Genomic DNA, 27,591 nt, shown 5'->3' with positions numbered 1-27,591 from the left:
TGCCGTGTCGGAAGTCAAAGGTCGGTAAATAGTGGTGATGTCATGTAGGCAAGATGGCGGAAGGGTGAGCCTGTCGTTCCTCTCTGGCGTTGGGGCTTGGGTTCTCCGGGGGTTGGGGTGGTGGGTCAGGGTCCCTGTAGGGGACAGGCTACCGTTGCGGGTGCGGACCGAGCTGGAAGGGCAGACTGGAGGCGTGGTGCGAGGGGGTGGGGAAGCGGCCCGCGAAGCCTCCCCCGCCGGCCCCAGCAGAGGGTGGGCAGGAGTCACACTGCAGGGCCTCCAGCTGTGTCTGTCTCCCACAGGGAGGACGTGGGGTGGTGGCGGAGCTGGCTGCAGCAGAGTTACCAGGCAGTCAAAGAAAAGGTAAGCAGGGCCAGCGCCAAGCTGCTTCTCTCTGCAGGGCTCCGCGCTGTCTCCTTGCAACCGGATCCAGCTAGCCCTGCCTGGGCTTTTCGAGCTTCTATGAGGCCATTTGGGATGAAACACCACCACAAACAAAACCTTACTCTTATAACAATTTAAAATTAGCGTATATGATAATCGCTATTCTCAAGACAGGTTGGGACAGACCTTAGCCAAATAGACGTAGTATCTTCAGAAAGCTCAGTATGGTGGGGAGGCGAACAAAATAGCCGCTTAGTTGCCGTTATGAATACCTAACATCTTGTCTAGGCTAGGGAGTCGTGACCTTGCCGAGGAAGGGGTAGTAGAGAAGGTGTAAAGCAGGAACCCAGGTAGAGATGAGGATTGCCGTGCACACTGGTGCCTGGGGAGCCCTGCCCGAGTGAGTGATTTGCAGAGGGACCGATTGATGGCCAGAGAGTGGAGACCTGGGGAAATGGCTGCTAAGTAATCCCTGTGGAGTAAGTAACGCTTGTCCCTGTAATAGGCAGTGCCGGTGGGTAGTTCTGTATTGTCCCGTGTTATTTTTCTTTTTTAAACCAGCCCAGCTAAGCTGTGGGAAAGCTAATTACTATTTACCTCAAGCAAATGAAGTGAGTCCTGCTTTAGGGCAGACTCCAAGAGGCTTCTGACCCTGAGTCAGCCCAGTACATCAGGAGCAATTTTTTTTTTCTTTCCCTGACCTGGATAGTCTCTCTGACTACAGCCCAGTACAGTTGAGCATTTCCTGAGCTGTTTGTTTTGTTGAAGATGAAGAAGGAGGTCTTTACACTAAGGTTTACTATGAGATCTCGAAGTAGCATGCTTCTGCAAAGAAAGTGTGGCATTCATTCAGCAGGTGTTACTCAAGGACTTCCTGTGTGTTTCAAGGGTCATCTCAGAAAAGGAAGACTTGATTTCTCCCTTTAGTTCCTTACGTGTATGGGAACTTCGGCATGTTATTTTGTTGTTGTTGGTGGTGGTTTGTTTTGTTTTGAGACATGGTCTCCTTGTGTATGTAGCCCCTTGGCTGCTCTGGAACTCATAATAGACCAGGATGGCCTCAAACTTAGAGAGCTCTACCTGCCTCTGGAGTGCTGGGATTAAAGGCATGGACTACCACATTTGACTTTGGCAAGTCTTTTAACCTTCCAAGGTTTCATTTCCTCACCTGTAAAGTGAAATAATACCTATCTAATTAGATGTCAAGAATATTAAATGATATATAGAGCACTAAGAACCATGTGTAGCACTTTAAGTGCTGTATAAGCATTCACTCTTTTTATTAAGTACCATAGGTAAAACTTAGTCACATCACCATTTTTTCTTCTACTTTTTTTGCTCCTTTGCTTTGCTTTCCTTGCCATTGCTTCCCAGCCTGGCTCCCTTTGGATCAGTCACTTCCCTGCTCCCTTAGCACTGCCCCAGAGCCTAGCCCTTTGAGAGGGCCGTGTAATCTGTCTTCCTCTGCTCCTTCTCTGCTCCGTCGTGAGTCTCCTCTCTGTAGTATACATCCAAGTACATGCACAGACATGGTAGAGAAGGCACGGTTGCATCTTGCCCCGTCTGAGAACTCCCCAACAAACCTTTTCATTCTCTTACTTTTCTCTTCCCTCAAGTCTTTGTTAAACAGCCTCAGGGACTTTAAAAACATAACGTCAATAAGCTTGATCTCAGTTCACTCCCCCCCCCCAAGCCACCAACATACACTTATCTATAGTCACACTCATTGCTCACTTGCCAGCTCCACTGGGTAGTTTTTAGCTCTTATCTTTCTGGAACTTTCTACAGCAGTTGACACTAACTTGTGCCCCCCCACCCACCCCCTTTTGAAACTTTACTCGGTTTAGCTCATGTTTCTCTGCTGCCCTTTAAGCCTGGGGCTCTGAGGATCTTTGTTCTTAGCTCACAACTGCGTCTACTCTGCAGACTCTTACCATGGATCACCTCCCCTTGGGGATTATTCCTGTCTCTTACTGGACAACTACCCAGATATCCTGTGGTCACCTTGACTCTGAGTGCCTAAAACTGTGCCAGTCACTAGAGTGACATATTAAAAATGCACAGCTTTAATCCCAGAACTCCAGAGTCAGAGGCAGGTGGATCTCAATGAATGAGTTCCAGGACAGCCAGGGCTACACAGAGAAACCCTGTCTCAAAATAAAGAATTAAAGCCGGGCGTTGGTGGCGCACGCCTTTAATCCCAGCACTCGGGAGGCAGAAGCAGGCGGATCTCTGTGAGTTCGAGGCCAGCCTGGTCTACAAAGTGAGTTCCAGGACAGCCTCCAAAACAATGCAGAGAAACCCTGTCTCGAAAAACCAAAAAAAATAAATAAATAAAGAATTAAATAAACAAGCAAAAATGAAAATCTCGTTGTATCCCATTGCTTCAGCCCTTTAGTGGGTCCTCATTGTCCCACTCACAGTCATGCCAGGCCAATAAAGAGTAGGCAGGCCCATCCCAGGGGGGAAAATACAGAATACTTAAAACCATGCTCTTGGTCGTGGTGGCACACGCCTTTAATCCCTGCATTCCAAAGGTAGCAGCAAGTGGCTCTCTGTGAGTTCAAGGCCAGCCTGGTCTACAGAATGAATTCCAGGACAACCAAATATACACAGAGAAACTCTGTCTTGGAAAAAAAGCAAACAAACAAAAACCCATGCTTTAACTGGGCATGATGCTACAAACATGTAATCTGAGCATGATATGCAGCACTTGGGAGGGAGGCAGGGGTAGAAAGATCAGCCAACACAGGGAAACCTCAGAACAAAACAAAATTTCATGTGATTGATCCATGTAAAATGAGAGATTTGCAGGGTGGGGTGAACACACATGGTTCCAAAAGTTGGTGAGCATGATATGAGCAAGATAGCTAGCTAGCTCTGAACAGGTTGGTTAGGCAGGAAAAGGTATCATTCAGTTCACAGAAACTTAATGGATAGATAGAACCCAGAAGACTGGCAGTGGGGGTTGGGGATCAGAAGACTGGCAGTGGGGGTTGGGGATCCATCCTTCCTTGAAAAAAAAATCGCATATTGCCTGGGTGTGGTGGTATTCATAATCCTAGCACTTGGGAGACAGAGCAGGTAGATCTCTATCAAGCCAGCCTTGTCTGTATAGTGAGTTCCAGGATAGCCAGAAATAAAGTAAGATACTGTCTCAAAGATATTTTAATTAAGAAATAATAAATCACATACCTTTTATTATATTACTGGAAATTTCAAAGCAGATAGGACTTAAAACATCTGTTTTGGATGTTTAGAAAATATGTGTCTTCCACTTTGCCACTCTGCCTTTGAGGTCATTTGATAGGAGAGAAACAATGACTCACTCCTGGGCTGAAACTCGGTCCTTGTGCTAAATAGCAGGCATTTCCCTCTCTGCTGCCAGGTAGTCCCTGGTCATGAACTGGGACAAGTAAGCATTATTCCCAAGCTCTGGCTCTTATGTCACCTAACATTTCCACATACCTGTCTGGCGCTGAAGAGGCCCAGACACATGGAATGATGGAACCTTCCAACTTTGTCCTTCTTCTGTCTTCCATAGTCCACTGAAGCTTTGGAGTTCATGAAGCGGGACCTGACAGAATTTACGCAGGTGGTTCAGCATGACACGGCCTGCACCATAGCAGCCACAGCCAGTGTGGTCAAGGAGAAGCTGGCTGTGAGTACTGCCCACCTTGAGGGGCCGCCCCTTACAGTCTGGCCTGCCCTGGGGTCCTGGTGGAGGCCCCCAGCTTTTCCCTCATTAGGGGGGGAGATAGGGGTATTTTTCCTCCCACTTTGAAGGAATTGTTTGTCAAGCATATAAGCTAAGATCAATAGTTTTTCTATGTCTGTATTGTTTTAGCGAATGTTTTCCCTTAGCAAAAAATACTGCATTGTAGAAAATGCAGGTAAACAAATATGTGGTGAAAAGTGCAGCCTAGAGATACCTGAAATCCCTTCCATGAGGTAACTCTAGTTAACTTAACTATTTTTAATTGTTAATAGACCCCTGTGTATACTTTCTTTAAAAAACAAACACTAGCCAGGCAATAGTGGCTCACTTCTTTACTCCTAGCACTCAGGAGACAGAGGCAGGTGGATCTGAATTTGAGACCAGCTTGGTCTACAGAGTGAGTTCTAGGCCAGTCAGGTGACACAGAGAGACCTTGTCTCAAAAAAAAAAAGAAAAGAAAAAAAAAAAGAAAAGAAAAAAAGGAAAGAAAAGAAAGCACCTTTAATGCTAGCACTCAGGAGACAGATCTCTGTGAGTTCGAAGCTCTCCTGGAAAAAAAGAAAAGCCCTACAGTCTCCCTACAGCCTAATCTTATGGAGGCATTCTCTCAATTGAGGCTCTCTCCTCTCAGTGACTATAGCCAGCACAGTATAAAAAGCAAAAATATTGTTTTATCAAAGATAATCTTCTAGTGTGTCTTGTTTTCTGATAATGTTTCCTCATTTGATGTCTAGCTAAGTCAGCCACTCTGAGATTAGTAGAGGTCATGTTATAACAAATTTTGAGTTAGATCTGGTAGTATGTAACTGTTTTCCCTGTACAGGAGGCCGAGGCAGATCTCTGAGTTCAGTGCCAGCCTGGTCTACAGAGTGAGTTCTGGGACAGCCAAGGCTACACAGAGGAACCCTGTCTCTGTGAGAAAGCCAAAACAAATAAGCAAATAAATGAATGAATATATAAATAAATACTACTAGAGGCTGGAGAGATGGCTCTTCCAGAGAACCTAAGTTCTAAAATTCCCAACACCCATGTCAGACAGACTTTGAAGATTCTGGTCTCATAGCCTGTCAGTATTAGACATGGGATACAAAAACCATTACTCATCCCAGGCTCTTTCCTGCTAAAATGACATGCATCTTCTTTGGGTGAGTGCACGTGTGTGTGTGTGTGTGTGTGTGTGTGTGTGTGTGTGTGTGTGTGTGTGTGTGTGTGTGTGTGGAAATGTATATGTGTACGTGCACACATGTTCATGTAGGCTTGAAAATATGTGCGGTTCACCTGCATCTAGAAGCCAAAGGACAATGTTGGGTGTTGTGTAACCACCACCTTGGTTTTTTTTTTTGTTTTGTTTTGGTTTGGTTTGGGTTTTTTGGGGGGGGGCTGGGGCTTTTTGTTTTGTTTATTTGGTTTTGGTTTTTTGAGACAGGGTTTCTCTGTGGCTTTGGAGGCTGTTCTGGAACTAGCTCTTGTAGACCACGCTGGTCTTGAACTCACAGAGATGCACCTGCCTCTACCTCCCGAGTGTTGGGACTAAAGGTGTGCACCACCACTGCCTGGCTATACCTGGCTCATTACATGAGTGTGTAGGATTTTAACTCAGGTCCTCATGCTTGCACGGTAAGCACTTCTAACTGAGTCATCCCTAGCTCTCCTGTCAAGTTTTGATCAGTCTAGTTTGCCTTGATGTTTTGATGGAACAACCAGTTGAAGAGCTCTTCAGTCCTACCTTGACCCTGTTCAAAACCCCCAACTGGAACTGAGGGCTCTACCTATCTCCTCCTCCAGTCTGAGATGGGGAGGATTTTAAGCATGTCTCATGTCCTCATACATAGTACTCCTCTCCCCTGATGCTTTCTTTACCTGCTATCCCCCAGATTTCAACTTGTTCCTAAGACACTGTCTTCCTTTCTTTGGTTTTCTCTGCAGACTGAAGGCTCCTCAGGGGCAACAGAAAAAATGAAGAAGGGGCTATCTGACTTCTTAGGGGTGATCTCAGACACCTTTGCCCCCTCACCAGACAAAACCATCGACTGCGATGTCATCACCCTGATGGGCACACCCTCTGGCACAGCTGAGCCATATGATGGCACCAAGGTATTTGCTGACAGCCTTTGCTAGAGACTCAAAGTTTCACCCACCAACTTCTTATCTCAAAAGTAATATGCGTTCAGGCTAAAATTATAAATAAATATGTGTAATTGGAGAACATCAATAAAAAAGAAGGCCAGTGGTGGTGCCCACCTTTAATCCCAGCACTTGGAAGGCAGAGGCAAGTGGATCTCTGTGAGTTTGAGGCCAGCCTGGTCTACAGAGCGAGTTCTAGGGCAGTCAGGACTACACAGAGAAATCCTGTCTCAAGAAACCAAATAAAAGCCATGTGATAGTGGAGCAAGCATTTAATCCCAGCACTCAGAAGCAGAGACAGGCAAATTTCCATGAGTTTGAGCCAGCCTGGTTTACAAATGGAGTTCCAGGACAGCCAGAGCTGCAACACAGAGAAACTGTCTTGAAAAGCCATAAGTCAGTAAGTAAATAAATAAACTTCTTTTATTATTATGAAAATAATAAAGAAGATAATTACTTGGGTTTTTTGTTTGGTTGGATTTTTGTTTTGTCTTTGTGGGTTTTCCTAACCAATTTTCAGTGCCTTTAAATTCTTGCAAATGAGTATAGATAGCATTATTTGTTCAATCACTTTCTGGTGTTGCACATTTGAATTCCTTTCGGCTTTCAACCATAGTAAGAACACTGAGAAGAACATCTTTGAGGCATAGTTTGTTTCATAGTTGGGTTCTTTAAGACTAATTTCCACTGAAAATAAATGCACCAGTCAGAACCCATGAACTGCTAGCAACTAGAGCAGTGTTTGTGCCACTGTCTCCTGTTTCCTGGGCAGTCTCTCTTGAATTCACAGGGTCATAATGTATCATGGCAGTCAGGCCTTTGTTGCATCTTATCACATTGGATTGCCATTCCAAATTTGCATTACTGGCACTGTTTACTAACATGCCAGAACGTTGACATTTTAAATGATAAGAATCTAAGTTATCCCAGGGACTCATCACTAAACTCAGTTGCTGCAGTTCCCACGCAGACAGCCATGCTTCGTGTGGTATGAGGAAAAAGGACTTTGCTGTTTATTAGCTGAAGTTGGTCTTCCTGTGGCCCTAGTGGAGCATAGCTTTACAGTGCATTTATTTGGTAGAGTGGCTCCAAAATTTACTTTTTCTTTTCTCTTGTGCTGGACCTAACTTTGTTCTCTGCTTGTTGGCTTTATACATGCTAAACAAGTGTTCCACTACAGAATCATATCCTAGTACAAGGTATTATTGATGGAATTGTTATCATCATCATTATTTAGTTTATCAAGACAGGGTTTCTCTGTAATCCCCTGGCTGTTCTGGAACTCAGTCTATAAACCAGGCTAACCTTAAACTCAGGAAATCCACCTGCCTCTGTCTTTGCTGGGATTAAAAGCATGTACCACTATGCCTGGTTATTGTTAGTGGATTTGTTGTTGTTTTTGATTTTTCAAAACAAGGTTTCTCTGTGTGACCCTGCCTGTCCTGGAACTCATTTTATATACCAGGCTGGCCTCAAACTCAGAGATCTGCATGCTTTGGCCTCCCAAGTGTTGGGACTAAGGGTATGTGCTGCCACTGCCCAGCATTGTTGATAGATTTTTCAAATTAATTATTTGTTTGTTTTGAGACATAATCTCACTATATATGTCAGTCCTGGTTGACCTGAAATTCAGTATGTAGATCAAGCTTATCAGACTTACAGAAATCTGCCTGCCTCAGCCTGGTCTACCAAGCGAGTTCCAGGACAGCCTCCAAAGCCACAGGGAAACCCTGTCTCGAAAAACCAAAAAAAAAAAAATCTGCCTGCCTCTGCTTCTTGAGTGCTGGAATTAATAAAGGTGTTTATTACCTGCTCAGCCTTGTTGAATTTTATTTTGGGTATATTTAATTACATTATCTCACAATTTGCCCTTAAATTTGGGCTTTAGTAACATAATTGCATTTGACATTTTTTAAATTTCACATATTCCAAAACTTATGCATATAATTTTATTTAACCTTCTTACTGTATTTTCTTAGTTCTCGGGGTTGGAATATTGGGTAAGAGACTTTTTTCTGAGGGACTTAGTTTTAGGGGGCTAGCTGAGTGCCACTATGATCATTAATGTGTCCTGTGGGTTTGGTGACTAACAAGGGGGATGCTGGGTTGTGGCTGGTTTGGTGCTGTGTACAGAGAGGATTTTCTCTGCATCCACCTCCCCAGATTTCTCTTCTGTTGCTTACAGGCTCGCCTCTACAGTCTGCAGTCAGACCCGGCAACATACTGCAACGAACCCGATGGTGAGGAGTAGCAGTGGGGGTGAGCTTGTGGGCAGGAAGATAGAGAAGATATGGACTGGAGGGTCTCTATTCTAGATGGCACAGGCCAAGTAGTCCTACATACTGGGGACAGTGTAGGACCTGTAGTACCTTATACTTCTATGCAGTAGGTTATTGTCCCTTTCCTCCCTGAACCTCAAGTATTTAAACCCTAACTCTGCCTCTTGAGGCTTTGCTCTAATGACCCCTTGTCCTCTCTGGTCAGCTGTCTGCCATCCCTAATTCCCCTCCCTGCTTTGGGTTCCTGTCCACTACGCCCCATGCTAGAAACTAGAGACCAGAAGTCAGGTAAGCCTTCAAGCTGCCCGTTCCTTGAGAACCAGGCTGCAAAGACAGGTGGGAGCCGAGGAATGAAGCGCAGGGAGTTGAGAGTTGATTGACTCCTTCTGCAGAGTGGACAGTCGGAGCCCAGAGGAATGCACCTGGCTGCCTGAGCATGTGGAGCCCAGGAGTAGTGTTAGGAGTGGACGGTTATTCAGACAAGAACGGGGAACCCCTTTGGTGACACTAAATTAAAGTTCGTGAGGAAGTGAAGGCAGCCAGGGAGCCAGTTGGGGAGGGGTTTGTGTGTCAGAATAAGCAGTTTGTGCTTAGTCATGAAAGACTCATGGTAATGATTCTAGACTTTTCTTTAGTCGCAGGGCCGTTAAAAATCTGTTGACAGGCAGGTACAATAGCATACTCCTAAAATATCAGCTACTCGGAGTCTGAAGCAGGAGAATTGAAAGATTGGTTCTAGGCTGAGCTATAGGATGAGTTCAGAGCTAACTTGGGCAATTTAGCAAAACCTAGGGTGCATTCTGGGTTGCAAAGAAATAGGAATTGTCAGAGGAGGCCAAAATGACTTAGGGGAGACTCATGAGGAGACACAAAGTGAGGCAAAGGCAGACCTAGACATTCAGAGGAGGAGGAAAGGAACAAAAGAGGGAGAGGAGGGCAGAGGTTGGACAGAGACATAGCCATTGGCTCTGACAGTGTAGGTCCTCATTAAGAAAAGCTGTTTCAGTAGCCAGCGCAGAGGACTGAAGTGGTAGCAGAGATAGGAGACCTTGGAGACTGGTCCCTTCTAGAGATCCTGATCTTGGAAAGACCACCTAGCCCTTCGCCACCAACATCCGTCTCTTGCCTGACTCTTTATCCCTTGGATAAAGTGGCTTTAAAAACAACCCTTAAGCCGGGCGTTGGTGGCACACGCCTTTAATCCCAGCACTCCGGAGGCAGAGGCAGGCGGATCTCTGTGAGTTCGAGGCCAGCCTGGTCTACAAAGTGAGTTCCAGGACAGCCTCCAAAGCCACAGAGAAACCCTGTCTCGAAAAACCAAAAATAAATAAATAAATAAATAAAACAGTACAGAGAAACCCTATCTCAAAAAACAAAAAAACAACCCTTAAGCTTTCTTTACTGTTCAAGTCCAGCCTTAAGTGTTTTCTTTAGTCCCAGTGTTCTTTCCCTAGACACAGGGAACTGACCATCAGCTTCTATCCCTCTGCAGGGCCCCCGGAATTATTTGACGCCTGGCTTTCCCAGTTCTGCTTGGAGGAGAAAAAGGGGGAGATCTCAGAGCTCCTTGTAGGCAGCCCCTCCATCCGGGCCCTCTACACCAAGATGGTGAGTGCTCAGCCGGCAGGACCTCAGCTGGCTCCCAGCCTGAGGTGTTGGGAAGTGGGAGGGACATGTATAGTGGGGACACTGTAGAGCCAGATGGGCCATGTGCTGAGCTGAGAAGCTGCCGGAAGAGGCTGACCTGCCTGCCAGGCTTCTGGCAGTTAGAGAATGGTGAGAATCAGAAAGATGAGCAGGTCTGTGGCGGTTCTATTCTCCTTCCTTGGCCAAGCTGGGCCCGGAAGGTGGGTCTGGTCGAAACTAAAGTGGGTAGAGGGGCTTTGACGAGTACAGTAAAACTACTTCCTGTGAGCCGGGCGTTGGTGGCGCACGCCTTTAATCCCAGCACTCGGGAGGCAGAGGCAGGCGGATCTCTGTGAGTTCGAGGCCAGGCTGGACCGACAGCCTCCAAAACAGAGAAACCCTGTCTCGTAAAACCAAAAAAAAAAAAAAAAAAAAAAAAAAACTACTTCCTGTGTTTATACTCTAGAGTGGCTGGGAGCAGACTAAAGGACTCTACACATATTCCCAAATTTTACCTCCATTTCCTCTCCAGGTTCCAGCAGCTGTTTCCCATTCAGAATTCTGGCATCGGTATTTCTATAAAGTTCACCAACTTGAACAGGTATGCTGGATTAATGGGAAGACCCAGTGACTAAGCCCTGGAAGATGCAGGCTAGATTTTTGCCCTAACCCCCTGGTCATTATTCTCCCACCCCTCAGGAGCAGGCCCGGAGGGATGCCCTGAAGCAGCGGGCTGACCAGAGCATCTCTGAGGAGCCTGGGTGGGAAGAGGAAGAAGGTAAGAGGCTTGAAATGAGGTGGTCAGGTGACAGGCTTGTCTGTATACTTTAGAAGACCTGAGAAGACTTGGCGTCCCTGGAAAAGTAGGAAAGGATACAGTATACATGCTAAGCCGTCAGAGCTGACAAGGAGTGATCACACAGGGCTGGTGGGACCTAGAGTTTGGGTACAGAAATCACATATGCCAGTTGGAACAGATTGCCACGTCACATATGAACCTGCTGTTGCATAGTTATTGAGGAGCACACTGAACATCTAAACTCCCTGTCCCCAACTGGCTTCTACATAAGACTGCAGGGTTGTGACATATGAAGTGCCTAATACTCCAGAGGCAGAGGAGGTCAGGATGTGTTAAATACTCACACTGTATATCCAGCCTCCACTAAGAACTTATTGTGTGGATAGCCATTAGCAGAAGCCAGTGTCCCTTCTCTACAGTGAGGTAGCAAGTTGAAAGTAAGTACTGGCTTGCATAGGATGGAATAGAGTCCGACCTAAACCTAGAGCAGACCCATTTCCAGGCCTTGACTTAAATGTCTTAGACCATCTCAGGCTGTGTTGCTGGAATCCAGCTTGGCCTCTGTATAGGTGAGACTGACTAGCTTGGAATATCTGCAAAAGAACCTGTGCTGGGGTAGCACTGAGGGATGTAGGCTAGTCTTCATTGTAGTAGACAAGACAGGATGTGCATATTCCAAAGTTGTCTTAGGGCTGACTAGGTTGCACTCCCCCTTTCCCCTACTTTTCTCTCTATAGAGGAACTTGAAGGCATTGCACCATCTCCAAAAGAGGCAAAGATTCCAAAAGAGACCAAAATCTCCACATCCCCTGAAGATGGACCTGGCCCCCAGAGCCCTTGTGAAGAGACTCCAGTAGAACCCCCTACAGAGGTGACTCCATCAGAGAGTAGTGAGAGCATCTCCCTCGTGACACAGATTGCCAACCCTGCTGCTGTACCCGAGGCACCAGTGCTGCCCAAAGACCTGTCCCAAAGGCTACTTGAGGCATCTTTGGAAGAGCAGAGTCTGGCTGAGGGTGAGGGTGAGACCGGACCTCCACCCCTAGTCCCCTCCAAGCCTCTGATGCCTGCCGGCCGAGCCAGTGGCCCAGAGCCCAGGCCTCCAGCCAGAGTAGAGACCCTGAGAGAGGAGATGCCCACAGACTTACGAGTATTCGAGCTAAACTCAGACAGTGGGAAGTCTACACCCTCCAACAATGGCAAGAAAGGTAGGTCTGGAGGCCTGAGAACAAGAGGCTGTGTGAGCTGCCTCCATGTGTGTCTGTGTAGTGTGTCTGTGTCCTTTGCCATGATCCTAGGAGCAGATACACTTCTCTGTGGTAATGGGGGGATAGTTGTATATATATTGTCATACTTTATTAGCTAGCATTTAGATGATCTTTGAAAGATGCATTTGGAAATTGTTGGGTTCTTCTTGTTTGGCTTCGTTTTGACCTTCTGTTGTTTTATCTGTTTGTATTTATGTGTGCACCATGTACGTAACAGCGTATCTTAGTTAGAGTTTTTATTGCTGGGAAGCGACGACATGACCAGGGAAACTCTTTGTTCGTTTGTTTACTTTTTGAGACAAGGGTTTTTTTGTGAAACAGTCCTGGCTGTCCTGGAACTCACTCTGTAGACCAGGCTGGCCTCAAACTCACAGAGATCCACCTGCCTCTGCCTCCCAAGTGCTGGGATTAAAGATGTGCATTGCCATCACCTAGCCACAACAACTCTTATAAAGAAAACATTTCATTGGGGTGGGTGGCGGCTTACAGTTTCAGGGTTTAGTACATTATCTTCATGGGTGGGGAGCATGGCAGTGTGCAGGTAGACAGTGCTGGCTACATGTTGATATACAGTCCACAGTAGACTGAGACACTGGGCGTATACTGAGCATAGGAGACCTCAAAGCCCACCCCCACAGTGACACACTTCCTCCAACAAGGTCATACTCACTCCAGCAAAGCCACACATTCTAACACTGCTCCTCCCTATGAGATTATAGGGGCCAGTTACATCCAAACCACCACAGTGTCCACAGAGTCCAGGAGAAGGCATTGCATTTCCCCTAGGGCTAAAGTTACAGGCAGTTGTGAGCCTCCATGTGGGGGCTGAGAATCAAACCCAGGTCCTCTAAGTAGCCAGTACTCTTATCTTAATTTCTGAGCCCTGTCCCTAGTCCCTGGCTTTGGCTTTTTGAGATAGGACCTCACTATGTAGCTCAGGCTGGCCTTTAACTCTTGGATCCTTAGCTTCCCAAGTGGTAGAATTACAGGAATGAATCATCACCATGACCAACATGGTAGGGTTGTTTTTTTTGTTTGTTTTATTTTTGATTTTTTTTGTTGTTTTTGTTGGTTTTTTTGTTTTTGTTTTTGTTTTTTTTTTCGAGACAAGGTTTCTCTGTGTAGTTTTGGAGGCTGTCCTGGCACTCGCTCTGTAGACCAGGCTGGCCTCGAACTCACAGAGATCCGCCTGCCTCTGCCTCCCGAGTGCTGGGATTAAAGGTGTGCACGATTACCACCCAGCTCATTTCTAGTCTTTTAAATGATTCAGTTTTACCCCTTCTGGGGATGCCTTTGTGTTGTTAGAGGTCTTCTCCCTTGTGGAACCCTGGGAAAGTCAAATCTTGTTATGAGCCATGGAGACAGACTTTGGTCCTAGCCACCATCAGCAGCAGGACCTCAGTATCTATGTGATGGAGTCTTAGACTGAAGACTGCATTCATGTGAAAGAGCAACTTTTTCAACTCCAGGAATTAAAGGCAAAGGTACAGCTGTCAGCTTTCTGTGTCTCCCAAGATCCTGATGCAGATTGTCACCTCTTGACAGACTTACTGCCATAAAACTTGCCCCTCAGGTGAGATCTGGCCTGCAGCATGATGACAGTTAGCTGCAGAAGCTGATCAATAGGCTCATCACAGACCCACCCTGCTCCCTGATGGAACCATACAAGCTTCCAGTCTCTAACACACTGCTTCTGTTACACTTTGTTTAGTGAAGTCATCCATTGAGCTCCTGCCTGCTCTTTATGAGACATTGACGGAGGAGGGGCAGAAGTCCGCCTTTGTGAGGAAGCGTGAGCAGTATGGGACAGGTTTGACTCTGGAGGCATTCAGAGAAAGGGGGATCTGAGTATCAGCAGTGACGCATCAAGGAGACAGGTGGAGAGTCAGGGCAGATGCTGAGGAGTCCCAGTCCAGCTTGAGGGGACGTGTTGAGCTTGTGACTAAAGCCTCCTTCCCAAACTTTTCCTGCGTAAGGGAGACACAGAAAGCTGATTCTCTTGTTTTGTTTTTTTGAAACTGAGTATTATTGTGTACACCTGACTGACCTGGAACTTGCTATGTAGACCAGGCTGATGTAGAATTTATAGAGATCCATCTGCTTCTCCCTTCCAAGTACTAGAATTAAAGGTATGTGCCACCAAGCCCAGCCTGAGCAGGCTCTTTTTTTTTTTTTTTAAAGATTTATTTATTTATTACATATACAGTGTTCTGCCTACATGCCAGAAGAGGACAACAGATGGAATTGTAGATGGTTGTGAGCCACCATGTGGTTGCTGGGAATTGAACTCAGGACCCCTGGAAGAGCAGTCAGTGCTCTTAACCTCTGAGCCATCTCTCCAGCCCCCTGAGCATGCTCTTAAGTAGCAATTGAGAACTTAGCATCTTAAGCAGAGGCTCCCTGTGTGGTGACAAACCCCAACTGCACTCATAAGCCATGCAACTTTGCTCTTCTCTAAGTGGCTGCTCAATCTTTGCTCAGTGGAAATTATTTCAGATAGCCCTCCCTCAGAGGAGCAACTGCTGTGGGGATATGGGGATGGATTGCTTTCTCCTACACTGATAAACACCATGGCCAAAAGTAACTTGATGGGGGAGGTTTTATTTCATCTTATACGTCCAGGTACCAGTCCATCGCTGAGGGAAGTGATACTTACTGCAGGGCAGGAGCTGATGCAGAGGTCATGGAGAATGCTGCTCATTGGCTCACTCAGTCTGCTGTCTTATATACTTAAGGACCATCTTCCCAGTGTATTGCCATCCACAGTGGGCTGAGAGCCCTCCCACATCATCAATCAAGAAAGTGTACAAAATGGCCAGTATAAGCAAGGCAGTTTCTCCATTAAGGTCCCCTCTTCCTACATTACTCTGATCATAGCTGTATCAAGTAGACAAAACAAAAAAAACAACCAACATAGTGATAATGATATGTTATATTCTCTTTTTTTGTTTGTTTGTTTGTTTGTTTGTTTGTTGAGATAGGGTTTCTCTGTGTAACAGCCCTGGCTGTCCTGGAACTCACTTTGTAGACCAGGCTAGCCTCAAACTCACAGCGATCCACCTGCCTCTGCCTCCCAAGTTCTGGGACGGGTTACAGCCATATGCCATCAGGCTTGGCAGCCCTTGTCCTTTGGTGGAGCCACATTTGCTTGCTTCATTGCGGGTACAAATTAGTTGAACGCTGAGATTAATCAGATTTCAATTTTAGTCAGGTCAAATAAAAAGAAAACATCCAGGAATGTGAAAGAAACAAAAGCTGAGCCTGCTAGTACACCTCTCCAATCACTAAGGAAGCAAAGGCAAGAGAATGAGTTTAGTGTCATCCTAGGCTACATGAGACTCTTTGGGGAATTAAAGAAAAAAAGATCAGAATAGTCTTCTGAAATCTTCTCAGGCTAAGGGAAGGTACAAGGGATGGGACTGATTCCTACATGATTGCTCACAGCAATCCAGAACCCAACTCCAGAGATCTGACTCCCTCTTCTGACCTCCATGGGGCACAGGACATGTATGTGGTACACATACATATACATACACACAACATATATACATACATACATACATCATACAAGCAAAACATTCATACACATAAAGTATGTGAATAAATACATCTTTAAAAAAATAACTGGTTTGAGCAGGGCGTTGGTGGCCCACGCCTTTAATCCCAGCACTCGGGAGGTAGAGGCAGGTGAATCTCTGTGAGTTCGAGGCCAGCCTAGTCTACAGAGTGAGTTCTAGGGCAGCCTCCAAAACAATACAGAAAAACCCTGTCTCGAAAAACCAAAAAAAAAAAAAAACTGGTTTGTGGGGATGGAGAGGTGGCTCAGCAGTTGAGAGCACATACTGCTCTTGCAGACGACCTGGGTTCATTTCCTAACACCCACATCTCAGGAGGATTAAGCTGCCTGTATCTCCAGCTCCAGGTATCTGGTGCCCTCTTCTGGTCTCTATGAGTAACTGTACTCACAAGCACAAACCCACCCACAGACACATACAAATACACATAAAAATATATCTGTAGGACCAGGCATAATAGCACACACCTGGCCACCTGGTCTACAGAACAAGTTCCAGGACAGCCAAGGCTACACATAGATATTCTGTCTTGAAAAAATATATATAATTTTGAAAAAAATAAAATTTTGATTCCTGATATGCAAAGTTATCCTCTGGCCTACACACATATACACACATGTGCATGTATACTTTCTCTCTCTCTCTAAGAATTATGGTTCCATTTAGATTTGGTCTGCAAAGCACTTGATCAGAAAAGTAATAACTGGAAGCTAAACAGAGTTGACTTATGGGAAGTAACACTAATGCTCTTAACCATTCTGTTGTACACATGTCCACACACTCAGCCTGGGGATATGATATCCCTAAAACATATTAGGGGAATCCAGGGTCTGGCACTAGGCTAAAACAGTGGAGGAAATAGTACAGGGAGGGGAAAGTTTCTGTGTGCAGTGGTACTAGAAATAGAACCCAGGACTTCACAAATGCTACTTTATTTTAAAGATTATTTTATGTATGTCCTAGAACTCACTGTGTAGACCAGGCTGGCCTTGAACTCATAGATACCTGCCTGCCTCTGCTTCTGCCTCCTGAGGGCTAAGATTAAAGGCATGTGCCACCACTCCAGTCTTAGGACTTTTTAAATTTTTTTTATATTGCTAGTTTATGTGTGTTTGCCTGCGTGTGTGTATGCCGCACATCTATGCCTGCAGAGGCCAAAATAGTGTCTCAGACCCCCAGAAACTGAATTTATAGATAGCTATGAGATGCCATGTGGATGCTGGGATCTGAACCCAGGTCCTCTGCAAGAGCAGCAAGTGCTCTTAATTGCTGATCCCCTGTTGTGTTTTTTATTAGTTTTGATTTTCTCTGTATGTGTCCATGAGTGCAGGTAGCTACAGAGGCCAGATGCCCTAAAGCTGGTCAGCTGGTTGTGTACTGGGAAATTAACTGAGGTCCACAGCAAAATAGGTGTCCATTCTTTTTTTTGGTTTTACGAGACAGGGTTTCTCTGTTTTGGAGGCTGTCGGTCCAGCCTGGCCTCGAACACACAGAGATCCGCCTGCCTCTGCCTCCCGAGTGCTGGGATTAAAGGCGTGCACCACCAACGCCCGGCAGCGGTGTCCATTCTTAATTCCTAAGCCATCTCTACAGCCTGAGCCTTGAATGCTTGACCCTCATGCCTCTACCTTTCAAGTGTGTGTCAGCGCACATATATGAGTCCTCCCTCTCCTCTGCTAGAAGAAAATCTTAAAAGGTGACATTCTGCTGGGCGTTGGTGGCGCATGCCTTTAATCCAAGCACTCGGGAGGCAGAGGCAGGCGGATCTCTGTGAGTTCGAGACCAGCCTGGTCTACAGAGCGAGTTCCAGGACAGCCTCCAAAGCCACAGAGAAACCCTGTCTCGAAAAACCAAAAAAAAAAAAAAAAAAAAAAAAGGTGACATTCTATGCTAGCTGTGCTACACAGTGGGCCTGTCTGCAGAACCAGAGGTCTGGGCATGACCATAAGATGGAGGGGGAAACAAAAAGAGCGGACACTTGGGTACTGATTCCTTTTCCCTCTTACACCCATTCCACAGCCTGGGTTGGCACAAGGTTGGATCTGTGGGCAGCAGAGCTGCTCCAAGTGGCACGTGCCTCTTCCAAGTCTCCGAGGAGCAGGAAAGGGAAGCTAGGATGAGTGTGTGGCCCATAGCCCTGAGCTAGAGGCCCTTCACCATTACCTGTGGAACCTGTTTTTAATCTCCATTTATCTGAGGAAGTAGAAAAGCTATTACACCAAAAAATTACACTGTGGGTGATTAGTGCCTTCAGGCTACTAATTACTGGAAAAAAACAAAACAGACTCTATCATGAAGTCTTAATGTTCTTAAACAGATCTTGTAACATTCCCCTTGTGTGACAGGATAGAAAGTGGTTCATATTTGTGCCAATAAAGTATTCACTCTGTCATGTATAAGTCAGGACTGTTGATGCCTGTCTAGAAGGTATGTGAAATGCCCCCAAGTGTCAGCTGATGCATTTCCGTTTCTGGGCAATGCTAGGGATCTTCAAGTTCAGGAGGCTGTCATGGCCACAGCCACACAAGGAATTGGTCCAGAATCTGCCTTTGACCCACAGGAAGCCACACTGACAGATAAACAGATGGGTGTCCTGAAGGCACAGCACAAGGAGGCTTTGGACAGGATCAGAACTTGAGTCTTGGCTGTGGGTCTGCTCTGACTTGCTGTGGGACCACATGTAAAATTACTTTGAGATAAGACCTTTGAAAACAATAGGACCCTACTTCTCCATTGTTAAATATCTACTACATTCAACATGTAATTGGCACTTGACACTCATACCTCTAATTCGAATGCTGTTGTTTCTCAAACAGCAAGCTCATTTCTTTGTAGAATTAACCAGGATATGTAACACAGAATCCTGGGTATTAGTAAGCTTCTGCAGTGGTCCTTGCAAACAGGGTGGTTTAAGACTAGATCTCATGTGTCCTAGGTTAGTTTTGAATCCACCGGAAATGGCTGTCCCTCCTGTCTCTATCTTCCAAGTGCTGAGATCACAGGGTTTGCCACCACACCTGGTGTTTGATTTCAGTGCTGGGGATTGAACCTAGGGCTTTATACATGCTAAGTTCTTTAGTAACTGAGCTACTTCCCAGACTTTTTTCCAGCATAATTTGAATAAATTTGCAGTGCAGAATAATTTGCCCAATACTACACGATAGGTATAATGATCAGCCCAGGTCTGCCGGGCTCCAAGACCTTAATTACATGGGGTGGTGGGGAAGAAAAGTCCACGAAAGGCCCTTTGTACAGAATGTACATCGGGACAGCTATTTTTGTAGTTCGTTTCTTACTGAAGAAATGTTGCCCAAGTATGTTTAAAGCAGTTGTTGCACTATGGCAGAATCACACAAAGCAGCAGGTGGTAAGCTTTGAGCAGAGCCAGGTCATAACACATACCCTGAGCTTTGGGCCATAGACCCTCTGCTGACACTGTTGAGCTCTGCTGCCACCACATGACAGCACCCACAGACAACATGTAAACAAGGGACAAGGAGGTGTTCCAAAAAATTTTTTTTGAGGCAGGATTTCTCTGTGTAACAGCTCTAACTGTCCTAAAACTTTCTCTGTTGACCCTGGCTAGTTTTGAACTCAGAGATCCATCTGCCTCTGCCTCCCAGATTCTGGGTTTAAAGGCCTGCACCACCCAAAAAAGTTTTAAGAGACTTTTACATTTTTAAATTTATTTTTGAAACAGGGTCTCTGTCTCAAAACACCCAAGGTGGGGGGAGGGGGAATGTACCACTTAAAAGATTTTATATGAATGTTTGCCTGCATATATGTATGTCAGTGTTCCAGATATGTCTAGTGCCCTCAGAAATCAGAAGAGGGAGTTGGATCCCCTGGAATTGGAGTTATGGAAGGTTGTGAGCTGTCATGTGGGTGCTGAGAATAGAATCAGGTCCTCTGCAAGAATAGCGTGGGGGGGGGAGGGAGAGGGAAAGGGAGAGACAGAGAGAGACAGAACAGAGAGAGAGAGAGTTGGGTTTGTGCATGTAAGCATGAGTGCAGCATTTGTAGGCTAGAGTAGGTTGTATCTCCTGGAGCTGGAGTTACTGGCACTTGTGAGATGCTCAATTTGGGTGCTGGAAACTGAACTTGAGTTCTCTTCAAGAGCAGTCTACATTCTTAACCACTGAGCCATCTTTCCAGATTGGACTCCCCCCTTTTTTTTTTACATTGCTTGAGTGTGTGTGTGTGTGTGTGTGTGTCTGTGTGTCTGTGTGCGCGCATACCTGTGCATGAACAAGCTTGGAGTAAGAGAATAACTTGGGAGTTGGTTCTCTCTTTGCCATCATGTGGGTTGTAGGGATGGAACTCAAGTTGTTACTGACAACAAGCATCCACTGAACCAATCTGCAGGCTCCTATGTTCCATAGAAACAGTGGATTGGATTTGACCTGTAGGCAATAGTTGTCCAGCTGCTGACTTAGATAAAAGGTCTGTGAATGTTAGGTATCAACTTGATGTTCTAAACAGGAACTGTAGAAGAAAAAAAAATATGCAGATATTCCTGTCCTCTTGGAGCTTGTGTTTATACCCTTTATAATTGAATAAACATATGTTAGAAAATAAATGCAATGGGGAAAAAAAAAGAACAGAGTGAAGAGAAAGGGCTGTGATTTAAAATAAGGTGGTGTTTGCCTCAGTTGCAGGAAGCCTTGGGTTTGACCCTCAGCACTGCATGAACCAAGCACAGTAGCTCACACTCTAATCCCATCTCTTAGAAAGTAGAGGAAAGCCGGGTGGTGATGGCGCACACCTTTAATCCCAGCACTCGTGAGGCAGAGGCAGGCGGATCTCTGTGAATTCAAGACCAGCCCAGGACAGCCTCCAAAGCCGATGTCTCGAAAAACCATCAAAAGAAAGTAGAGGAAGGAGGATCTTCAGCTACATAGAGATTTTTGAGGCCAGTGTGGAACACTTGAGACCTGTCTCAAAAAAATTATAAATAGGGCTGACCAGGGGGTTGCTGGTTATGGTGGTGATGTGTGTACACCTTTAATCCCAGCACTCAGGCAGGCAGATCTCTGTGAGTTTGATGCTAGTCAGATCTATGCGTTCGAGGACAGCAAGGACTATACAGAGAAACCCTGTCCCAGAAACAAAATACCAAAAAATTATAAAAAGGATAAAATAGGTTTGTCAGCTAGATGGTGGTTCCAGGCTTATAATCTCCGCACTTGAGAGACTGAGGCAGGATTATGAGTTTGGCCGCCTGGGTTACATAGTAAGACCTGTTTCAAAAAAAATAAGCAGACATGGTGACTCATGTGTCTAGTCCTAGCACTTGGAAGAGGTAAGAGACTCCACTGCTGTTACAGAATTTTTATACATATGTACAAAGTATTTTATTCATATTCACCTTCCGTTACCCTCTTTGTTTTTCTTGTGAATTCATGAGTTAGGATTACTTACCAGAGCCTAGGTGAGGAACTATTTACGGAATCATGGGTAGTTTACCAGAACCAGAAACCACCTCTCTCCCCCAGCAACTGTTAACTGTGTAGATCTTTGGGTAGAGACAGTGGCTTATGAGCTCTTCCCTCCTCCCAGTTCTTAAATTCCTACAAATCCTTAGGGAGGGACTGTGCTTGGTGGCATGTTTTTAATCCCAGCACTCAAGGGGCAGAGGCAAATGGATCTCTGTGAGTTCAAGGCCAGCATCTATATAGCAAGTTCCAGGATAGCCAGAGCTATATAGTTAACCCTATCTCAAGAAAAAAAAGACAAGTATTCATGTACCCCAGGTTGGCCTGGAAAAATCTATGTAGTCAAGGCTGATCTGCACTCTTGAACCTCCTGCCTCTGTCTCCCAAGTGCTAGAGAGCACAGCAGATGTCACCACACCTGGTTTGATACATTCTGAGGGACAAAACCTAGTGCCTTGTGCATATAGGCAAACACTGAGCTATCCCCAGCTCTAAGTGTGTGTTACTAGGGTTCTAACTAGACTTGGTTGTATTGTATAAGTGTGTTACTCCTGAGTTATATCCCTTAGAATTACATCCAGGGTTTTCCCTTAGAGTTCTACAGGTAAGATCATTGAGCCCAATTGAAAATGCTTCAAAAGATGTTGTATCATGTCATCTCCCTTAAAGATTGCCAGCATGCCGGATGGCAGTAGTAAACATCTGGGATCCCAGCTCTCAGGAGACAGAGGCAGGCAGATCTCTGAGTTCAAGGCCAGCCTGGTCTACAGTACACATTCCAGGACAGCAAGAGCTGTTACACAGAAACTGTCTCGAAAAGCAAACAAACAAAAAAACATTGCTAGCATACATACACGAGAAAGTGTGCATAATAACCATCTTTAGACACTCCGTCCTTGTCACGCAATGCTTATTTCATGTGTCCTATGATTCCAGGCTCAAGCACGGACATCAGTGAGGACTGGGAGAAGGACTTTGACTTGGACATGACTGAAGAGGAAGTGCAGATGGCACTTTCCAAAGTGGATGCCTCGGGTGAGGTGAGTGGTCTAATCGGCCAGAGCAAGCTGGTCCAATGATGTCAGGGTCGAAGCCCTTTCCCTACAAACCTTGCTGCCCTGATGTTGCTCCCTGCATCCAGCTGAGCCAATGCCTGCAGGAAAGGATGCTGCTGCTGGATGCAGGAAGGAATTCTTCACCTTAGGTGTGTATCACTTAAGAAGAAGAAAACTGATGCTGAGCTGGGCATGCTGACACACTCCCAGCGTAAGACAGTGCTCAGGAAGACACAGATTACTGCCTGGAGTGAACAGCAAATTCAGGCTGAACTGGGCCTTGATTAAAATAGAAAAAAGTAGCCGGGCGTTGGTGACGCACGCCTTTAATCCCAGCACTCGGGAGGCAGAGGCAGGTGGATCTCTGTGAGTTCGAGGCCAGCCTGGTCTACAGAGCGAGTTCCAGTACAGCCTCCAAAGCCACAGAGAAACCCTGTCTCGAAAAACCAAAAAAAAAAAAAAAAAATAGAGAAAAGTATTTAGATACTGAAGCCTGACCCTGGTCCTGTGACTTACAGGACCTTAGCAGGTTCCTGGCCTTAGAGACAGAAGATCCTTGAGACAAAGTCATTTAACCTCTCTCCTCATCTAAAATATAAGATTGAAACTAGCTGGCTTTGAAGCTCTACCAAGGTAAATCATGTAAACACTATAAGTATGGTGCCTGTCATATGATGGCATCCAGTGGACAAAAACCCATTCCTGCTACTCAGTTTAAATGAGCCTTTTGTTTTCATTCTTTGCTGCCTCCCCAAATCAAGAGTTGGACCAGTTTAGGCCAGAAATGATAGCGCACACCTTTAATCCCAATACGCAGGAGACAGGCAGACAGATCTCTGAGTTTGAGTTCAAAGACAGCGTGGTTACATATCGAGTTCTAGAACAACTAGCGCTACACAAGAGGTTCTGTCTCAAAACAAAAACAAAAGTGGGCAGTTTAGAGAATTAGAGAGACATGGGGTCTTAGTCGTGTTTCCTTTTCTCCTCTCTTTTTCTCTCTCCCGGCTTCCCTCCTCCCTGATCTCCCTTTCTTTTTCCCTCCATAGAGGGGGTGGAGGTTTTCAATGACTCACTAAATCCCAGGTTGGTCATGAATTTGCATCAGTCCTCTTACCTTAGGCCTGAACCACCAGGGACCTGCTTTTTCATATTGAAAAGCTGGGCAACTAATGACCTATTCCTCACTATTACAGAAGACCCCATGTTTATCTTCTAGCTCTCTTTAGAACCTGATACGCTTGGCTGGGAATATGGCTCTGTGCTTGCACACTCTCCAAAGCACTCGGGAGGTTCTGAGCTAGATCTCCAACTCAAAAGAATAAGCAAACATACAACAAAACCCACTAGGCAGGGTACTGGAGCTCACTCAGTCTACTGCAGCAGGAGTCAGCTGAAAACAGGCTTGAGCTGTAAGTGCAGAGCCCCTGCAAGACCTTGTCAAAGAGAACATATCTCTAACAGGAGGGGGAGAGAGTCCATTTAACCTGACAAATGGATCCAAGTCAACACTCCCTAAGGCTTGTCCAGCTCCTTTAAAGTTGACGGAAGAGCAGTTTTGTCTACATTAGCACTTGCAGCACCAGCACGCTGCTGCCCTGTTCATAGTCACAGCGTCTCTCAGTGCTTGGCTTTTAAGATGCATGGCCTTTGCTCCTCAGGCAGACCATCCCATGCAGAGCTGGCTGTAGTTGGGGGAAGTAGAATCTGAAGCAATGAAGGCAGCAAGCCCCTCCTTCAGGCAGTATGCATCTGTGTCCCCCAGTGTATCCCTAAAGCTAGGGGTTACTTGTGGGGATGGGCCCTTTCCAGTGCTAGCCTTGCTCAGCAGGAGGAGGTGGGCTCTGGGCTTGACTCAGAGGAGTAAGTGTGTTTGTACTCTCGTTTTCTCCTCACCTTTGCAGCTGGAAGATGCTGAATGGGAGGACTGGGAATGAGGGGAGCCAGAGCAAGCAGCTTCCCCACCTTCCTCGCTCGCTAATCTCAGCCAGCCTTGGAAGACACTGAGAATGTCCCCCCAAAAGGCCTCTGCCATCCAGAACTTGGTACAGATTCTGGTGGCTCCCTGCTGGCCTTCTGCTCACACCTTTGAAGAGCCTTTCTAAATACAAATCCAGAAGTCTGACTTGTGCCAACCTTAGGATGACCTAAAGGCATGACCCGTACCCCATCACCGGAGAGCCTGCATTTCTCTGCTGTTCTAGGGATTCCTTCTGGGAAACCTCCTGGGGTAGCTCTCTTCTGTACAGACAGGAGCTGAAGCACTGGTCTCTGAGGACCCATAAGCTAGTAAGCTAACAAGGAAGAAGGCTGTGGCACCTGCCCTTGAGAGTGTTTTGGTTCCTGTCCCAGTGAGTAAGAAGCAATCATCTCTGAGAAATTTGCCTCTCTGTGGAATCTCCCTCCCAAGCGTTTTCCACTCCTGGAAAGGTCCATGGGTTCAGAATCTGAAGACCAAACCTTGACTCTCCTTTAGCCTACACTGGGATATCCCTACATCTTCCCAGGGCTTTTTCATGTCAGATGCACCCATGTCCTTAGTCCAGCTGTGCCGCCACAAGAGTCTGCTCTTGTGTTTCTCTCCCTCCCCAAGAAGGGAGGGAGCCATGTTCAGGCCCTTCTGTGCTCTGAGCAGCTACCTACCTTGACCCATAGCTTAGGACACAAGCCAGCTGTGAGCTCTATGAAGGGGTGAGCAGAAGCGAGTGTTCACAGTCCATCAGCAGGCCAGCTCCTCCTCAGTCCTCTGCTCCTGAAGGGATGGGCTGGGGCAAGCACCCTGAGACTCGCTGTCTCCTGCAGAGCTCCTTCCTGAAGACCAGCCTGGGGCTCAGTGAGGGCCACACAGAGACCTGGTACTCCACAGAGGTCATACTGGTGATTCTAGGCACTGGTGCATACACCAGTGACTTATTTAAAGGGATCTTGTCAGGGGTACCATGAATGGTGGGCACTTCACTTCAAACCTTCAGTGAAGGGGGTAGGACAGAGAGAATGCTAATTCTTTCTCTTTTTTTGGATGGGATGGGGTTTTCTCTTTGTAATTATTTTAGTTTAATTAACCTTTTGGTTGTTTGTGCAATATTATATATTTTAAATTATACTGCATCTCCCCAGAGTATTTTGTAGCTGGGAAAAGAAAAAAAGAAAAAAAAAGGAAAAAGAAAAATTCTAACAGCTGTTAGTTTTATAATTAAAAAGGAACAAAAAAAAAGTTTGTCCTGAACCTTTTACAGATTTGCCATAACAGCATTAAAGTGATTGAACAGAAGCCAGAAGTGTCTGGGGATGTTTCTGTCCCCCTTGGCAGCCATACTGGAAAGGCTTCTGCAACTGCACATGTGACTTCCTGCCTGGAGCCGGGAGCACAGGTGGGGTTTAGACTGGCTCCTGAGGCCTCTGGTCTGAGAAAGGCATGAGCCGACCAGCCTCTCCGTCTCTGCATCCCAAATGCTTTTGCTTTTATTTGGAAAGCAAGTTGCAGCACCTGAGTGGTTCCAATGGGTCTTGTTCCTCCTCTCTTCACCCCATCCATGATGATTTTAGGGTCTAATTTAATGAGCTTTAACACTTATAAGCATCGTTAGAGGACCATTAATAAAAATCTGGGTAAGGCCCTTGGTTCCAGGGGCATTGTTAGAGGAAAGATGTCTTGGTAAGGGGCTTGTGGGGCCATGTTGGGGAGATGGAAGTAAGCTATGGAGTAAGTGAACTTATAGTGTAAGATATCACCATTTTAGAAGCGGGTTTTTGGGTTTGCTTTCTCCCCCTATTTTATTGGGGAGGACTTGCCATTGCTTTTATCAAGTGCTTGCTAGCCATGGGTGCCAACTAACTTCTTCAATTGAAGGCCGGAGTATCATGTCTGGTTCCAGGAGCCGCTTGAGCAGGTCCTGGCATTCAGTTGAGATGCCCAGATGAGTGGGGAAGGATACCCCCTTCTGCTGCTGCCACAGCATCTTGGGGATATCTGTGTCATCAAAAGGTAGGCTTGCACAGAGCATTACATACAGGACCACACCCATGCTCCAGACATCACCTTTCTTGCTATCATGGGGTATGCCCTGTAGTACCTCGGGAGCGGCATAGGCTGTGCTGCCACAGAAGGTCTGGCTCAACTCCCTGCGTGACTTGGGTAGCACCTTGGCAAAGCCAAAGTCGGTTAGCTTCAGGTTGAAACCCTGCAACAAGGCGTTCTCACACTTAAGGTCCCGGTGGGCCACGCCACAGCCATGGCAGTAGCGAATAGCCTCAACCATCTGGCGGAAGAGGGCCTTGGCCCGGCTCTCGGGAAGTGGCCCTCCGTTCAGCACACAGTCAAAGACATCCCCTCCCTCAGCCAGTTCCATCACCAGGTAGATTTTTCCATCTGCCGACTCCAGCATCTCATACACGCGGATGATGTTTTTGTGGTCCAGGGTACGAACAATCTGGAGCTCCCGAGGCAGGAATCTCTGGATAAACTCTGCAGGGCAAGCGGGGAGGCAAAGGGGGCTATCAGAATCATAAGGGTCTCATTTCCTCGCTCCGGACTCCTGTTTCCTGGCTTCTGGACACCCACCATGTCTATCTGTCCCTCCTTGACTCCCTGAATAGTCTCAGATGTTCTAGCAGCAAGTACCCTTTTATTATTTCAGGGCTAACTCATCCTTGGAACCTCCTCCCTGCAGCCCATGAGACCACAGATAAAGGGGTGCTTAGAAACCAGACAAAGCTATTGAATCCCAGGATTCTTCCCAGGAGCCCTGTCTTCCTGTCCCGTCTCCACCTGGCACAGGTTCCTGTCATCTTCTAGCCAGCACGTGGGATAGCAAAACCTGAGGCCGCTTTGCCTTGTGCTTTGTGGATGTGGGAAGATGCAACGATCCTGGATTCCCCGCATTCCCAGGGCCACTACAGACCTCAGGGGAGTCGTGTGGCTTAATGCCATTCTGACTAGCAGGGAAGAACTGAGAGAAGCACCTGCCACCGTTGGCTAGCCCACCCTCCAAAGGGCCCCAGCTCACCTTCTGGCCCTCCCATCTTGTCTATAATTTTAATTGCCACTTTTCTTTGATGTTTTTTGGAAAATGCTTCTTTGACTTTTGAGTAGGTCCCTTCCCCAATGGTCTTGCCCAGCTGGTACCCATTGGAGAGTAGAAAGTCCTCCATGCTGTGTAGCGCCTCCTCCTTGTCACCCTCTCAGCTCATGCTGCCTCCTCGAGGCAGCTCTACTCCACCATCGCCCTTGGCCTGCTTCTTTTCCCCCCAAGGACTTCATCCACAGCTGCCTCCAGGGCTAGAACATTCTCCGTCTGGACACAGCCACGGGTGGTGGGGAGGGAGAGGACC

General features: G+C 46.4%; 2 protein-coding genes across 2 annotated transcripts; one reads left to right on the top strand and one right to left on the bottom strand.

Annotated features, from left to right (window-relative positions):
• On the top strand, positions 1 to 25,531 carry Bsdc1 (BSD domain containing 1). Its single transcript, XM_005079487.4, has 11 exons — positions 1 to 64; positions 303 to 363; positions 3,929 to 4,045; positions 6,029 to 6,196; positions 8,412 to 8,466; positions 9,998 to 10,113; positions 10,664 to 10,732; positions 10,831 to 10,909; positions 11,668 to 12,138; positions 22,145 to 22,248; positions 24,165 to 25,531. Exons 1-11 carry the CDS (start codon positions 54 to 56, stop codon positions 24,195 to 24,197), a joined length of 1,284 nt encoding a protein of 427 aa, XP_005079544.1. The 5' UTR covers positions 1 to 53; the 3' UTR covers positions 24,198 to 25,531.
• Positions 25,532 to 26,007: 476 nt separating this feature from the next.
• Positions 26,008 to 27,574, bottom strand: Tssk3 (testis specific serine kinase 3). Its single transcript, XM_005079490.4, has 2 exons — positions 27,267 to 27,574; positions 26,008 to 26,725 (listed from the first exon to the last, which is right to left on the bottom strand). Exons 1-2 carry the CDS (start codon positions 27,409 to 27,411, stop codon positions 26,064 to 26,066), a joined length of 807 nt encoding a protein of 268 aa, XP_005079547.1. The 5' UTR covers positions 27,412 to 27,574; the 3' UTR covers positions 26,008 to 26,063.
• Positions 27,575 to 27,591: the final 17 nt, after the last annotated feature.

This window comes from Mesocricetus auratus, unplaced genomic scaffold (assembly GCF_017639785.1).
Source record: "Mesocricetus auratus isolate SY011 unplaced genomic scaffold, BCM_Maur_2.0 Super-Scaffold_100014, whole genome shotgun sequence".
NCBI lineage: Eukaryota > Metazoa > Chordata > Mammalia > Rodentia > Cricetidae > Mesocricetus > Mesocricetus auratus.
This window is presented reverse-complemented; position numbering and strand designations above follow the sequence as displayed.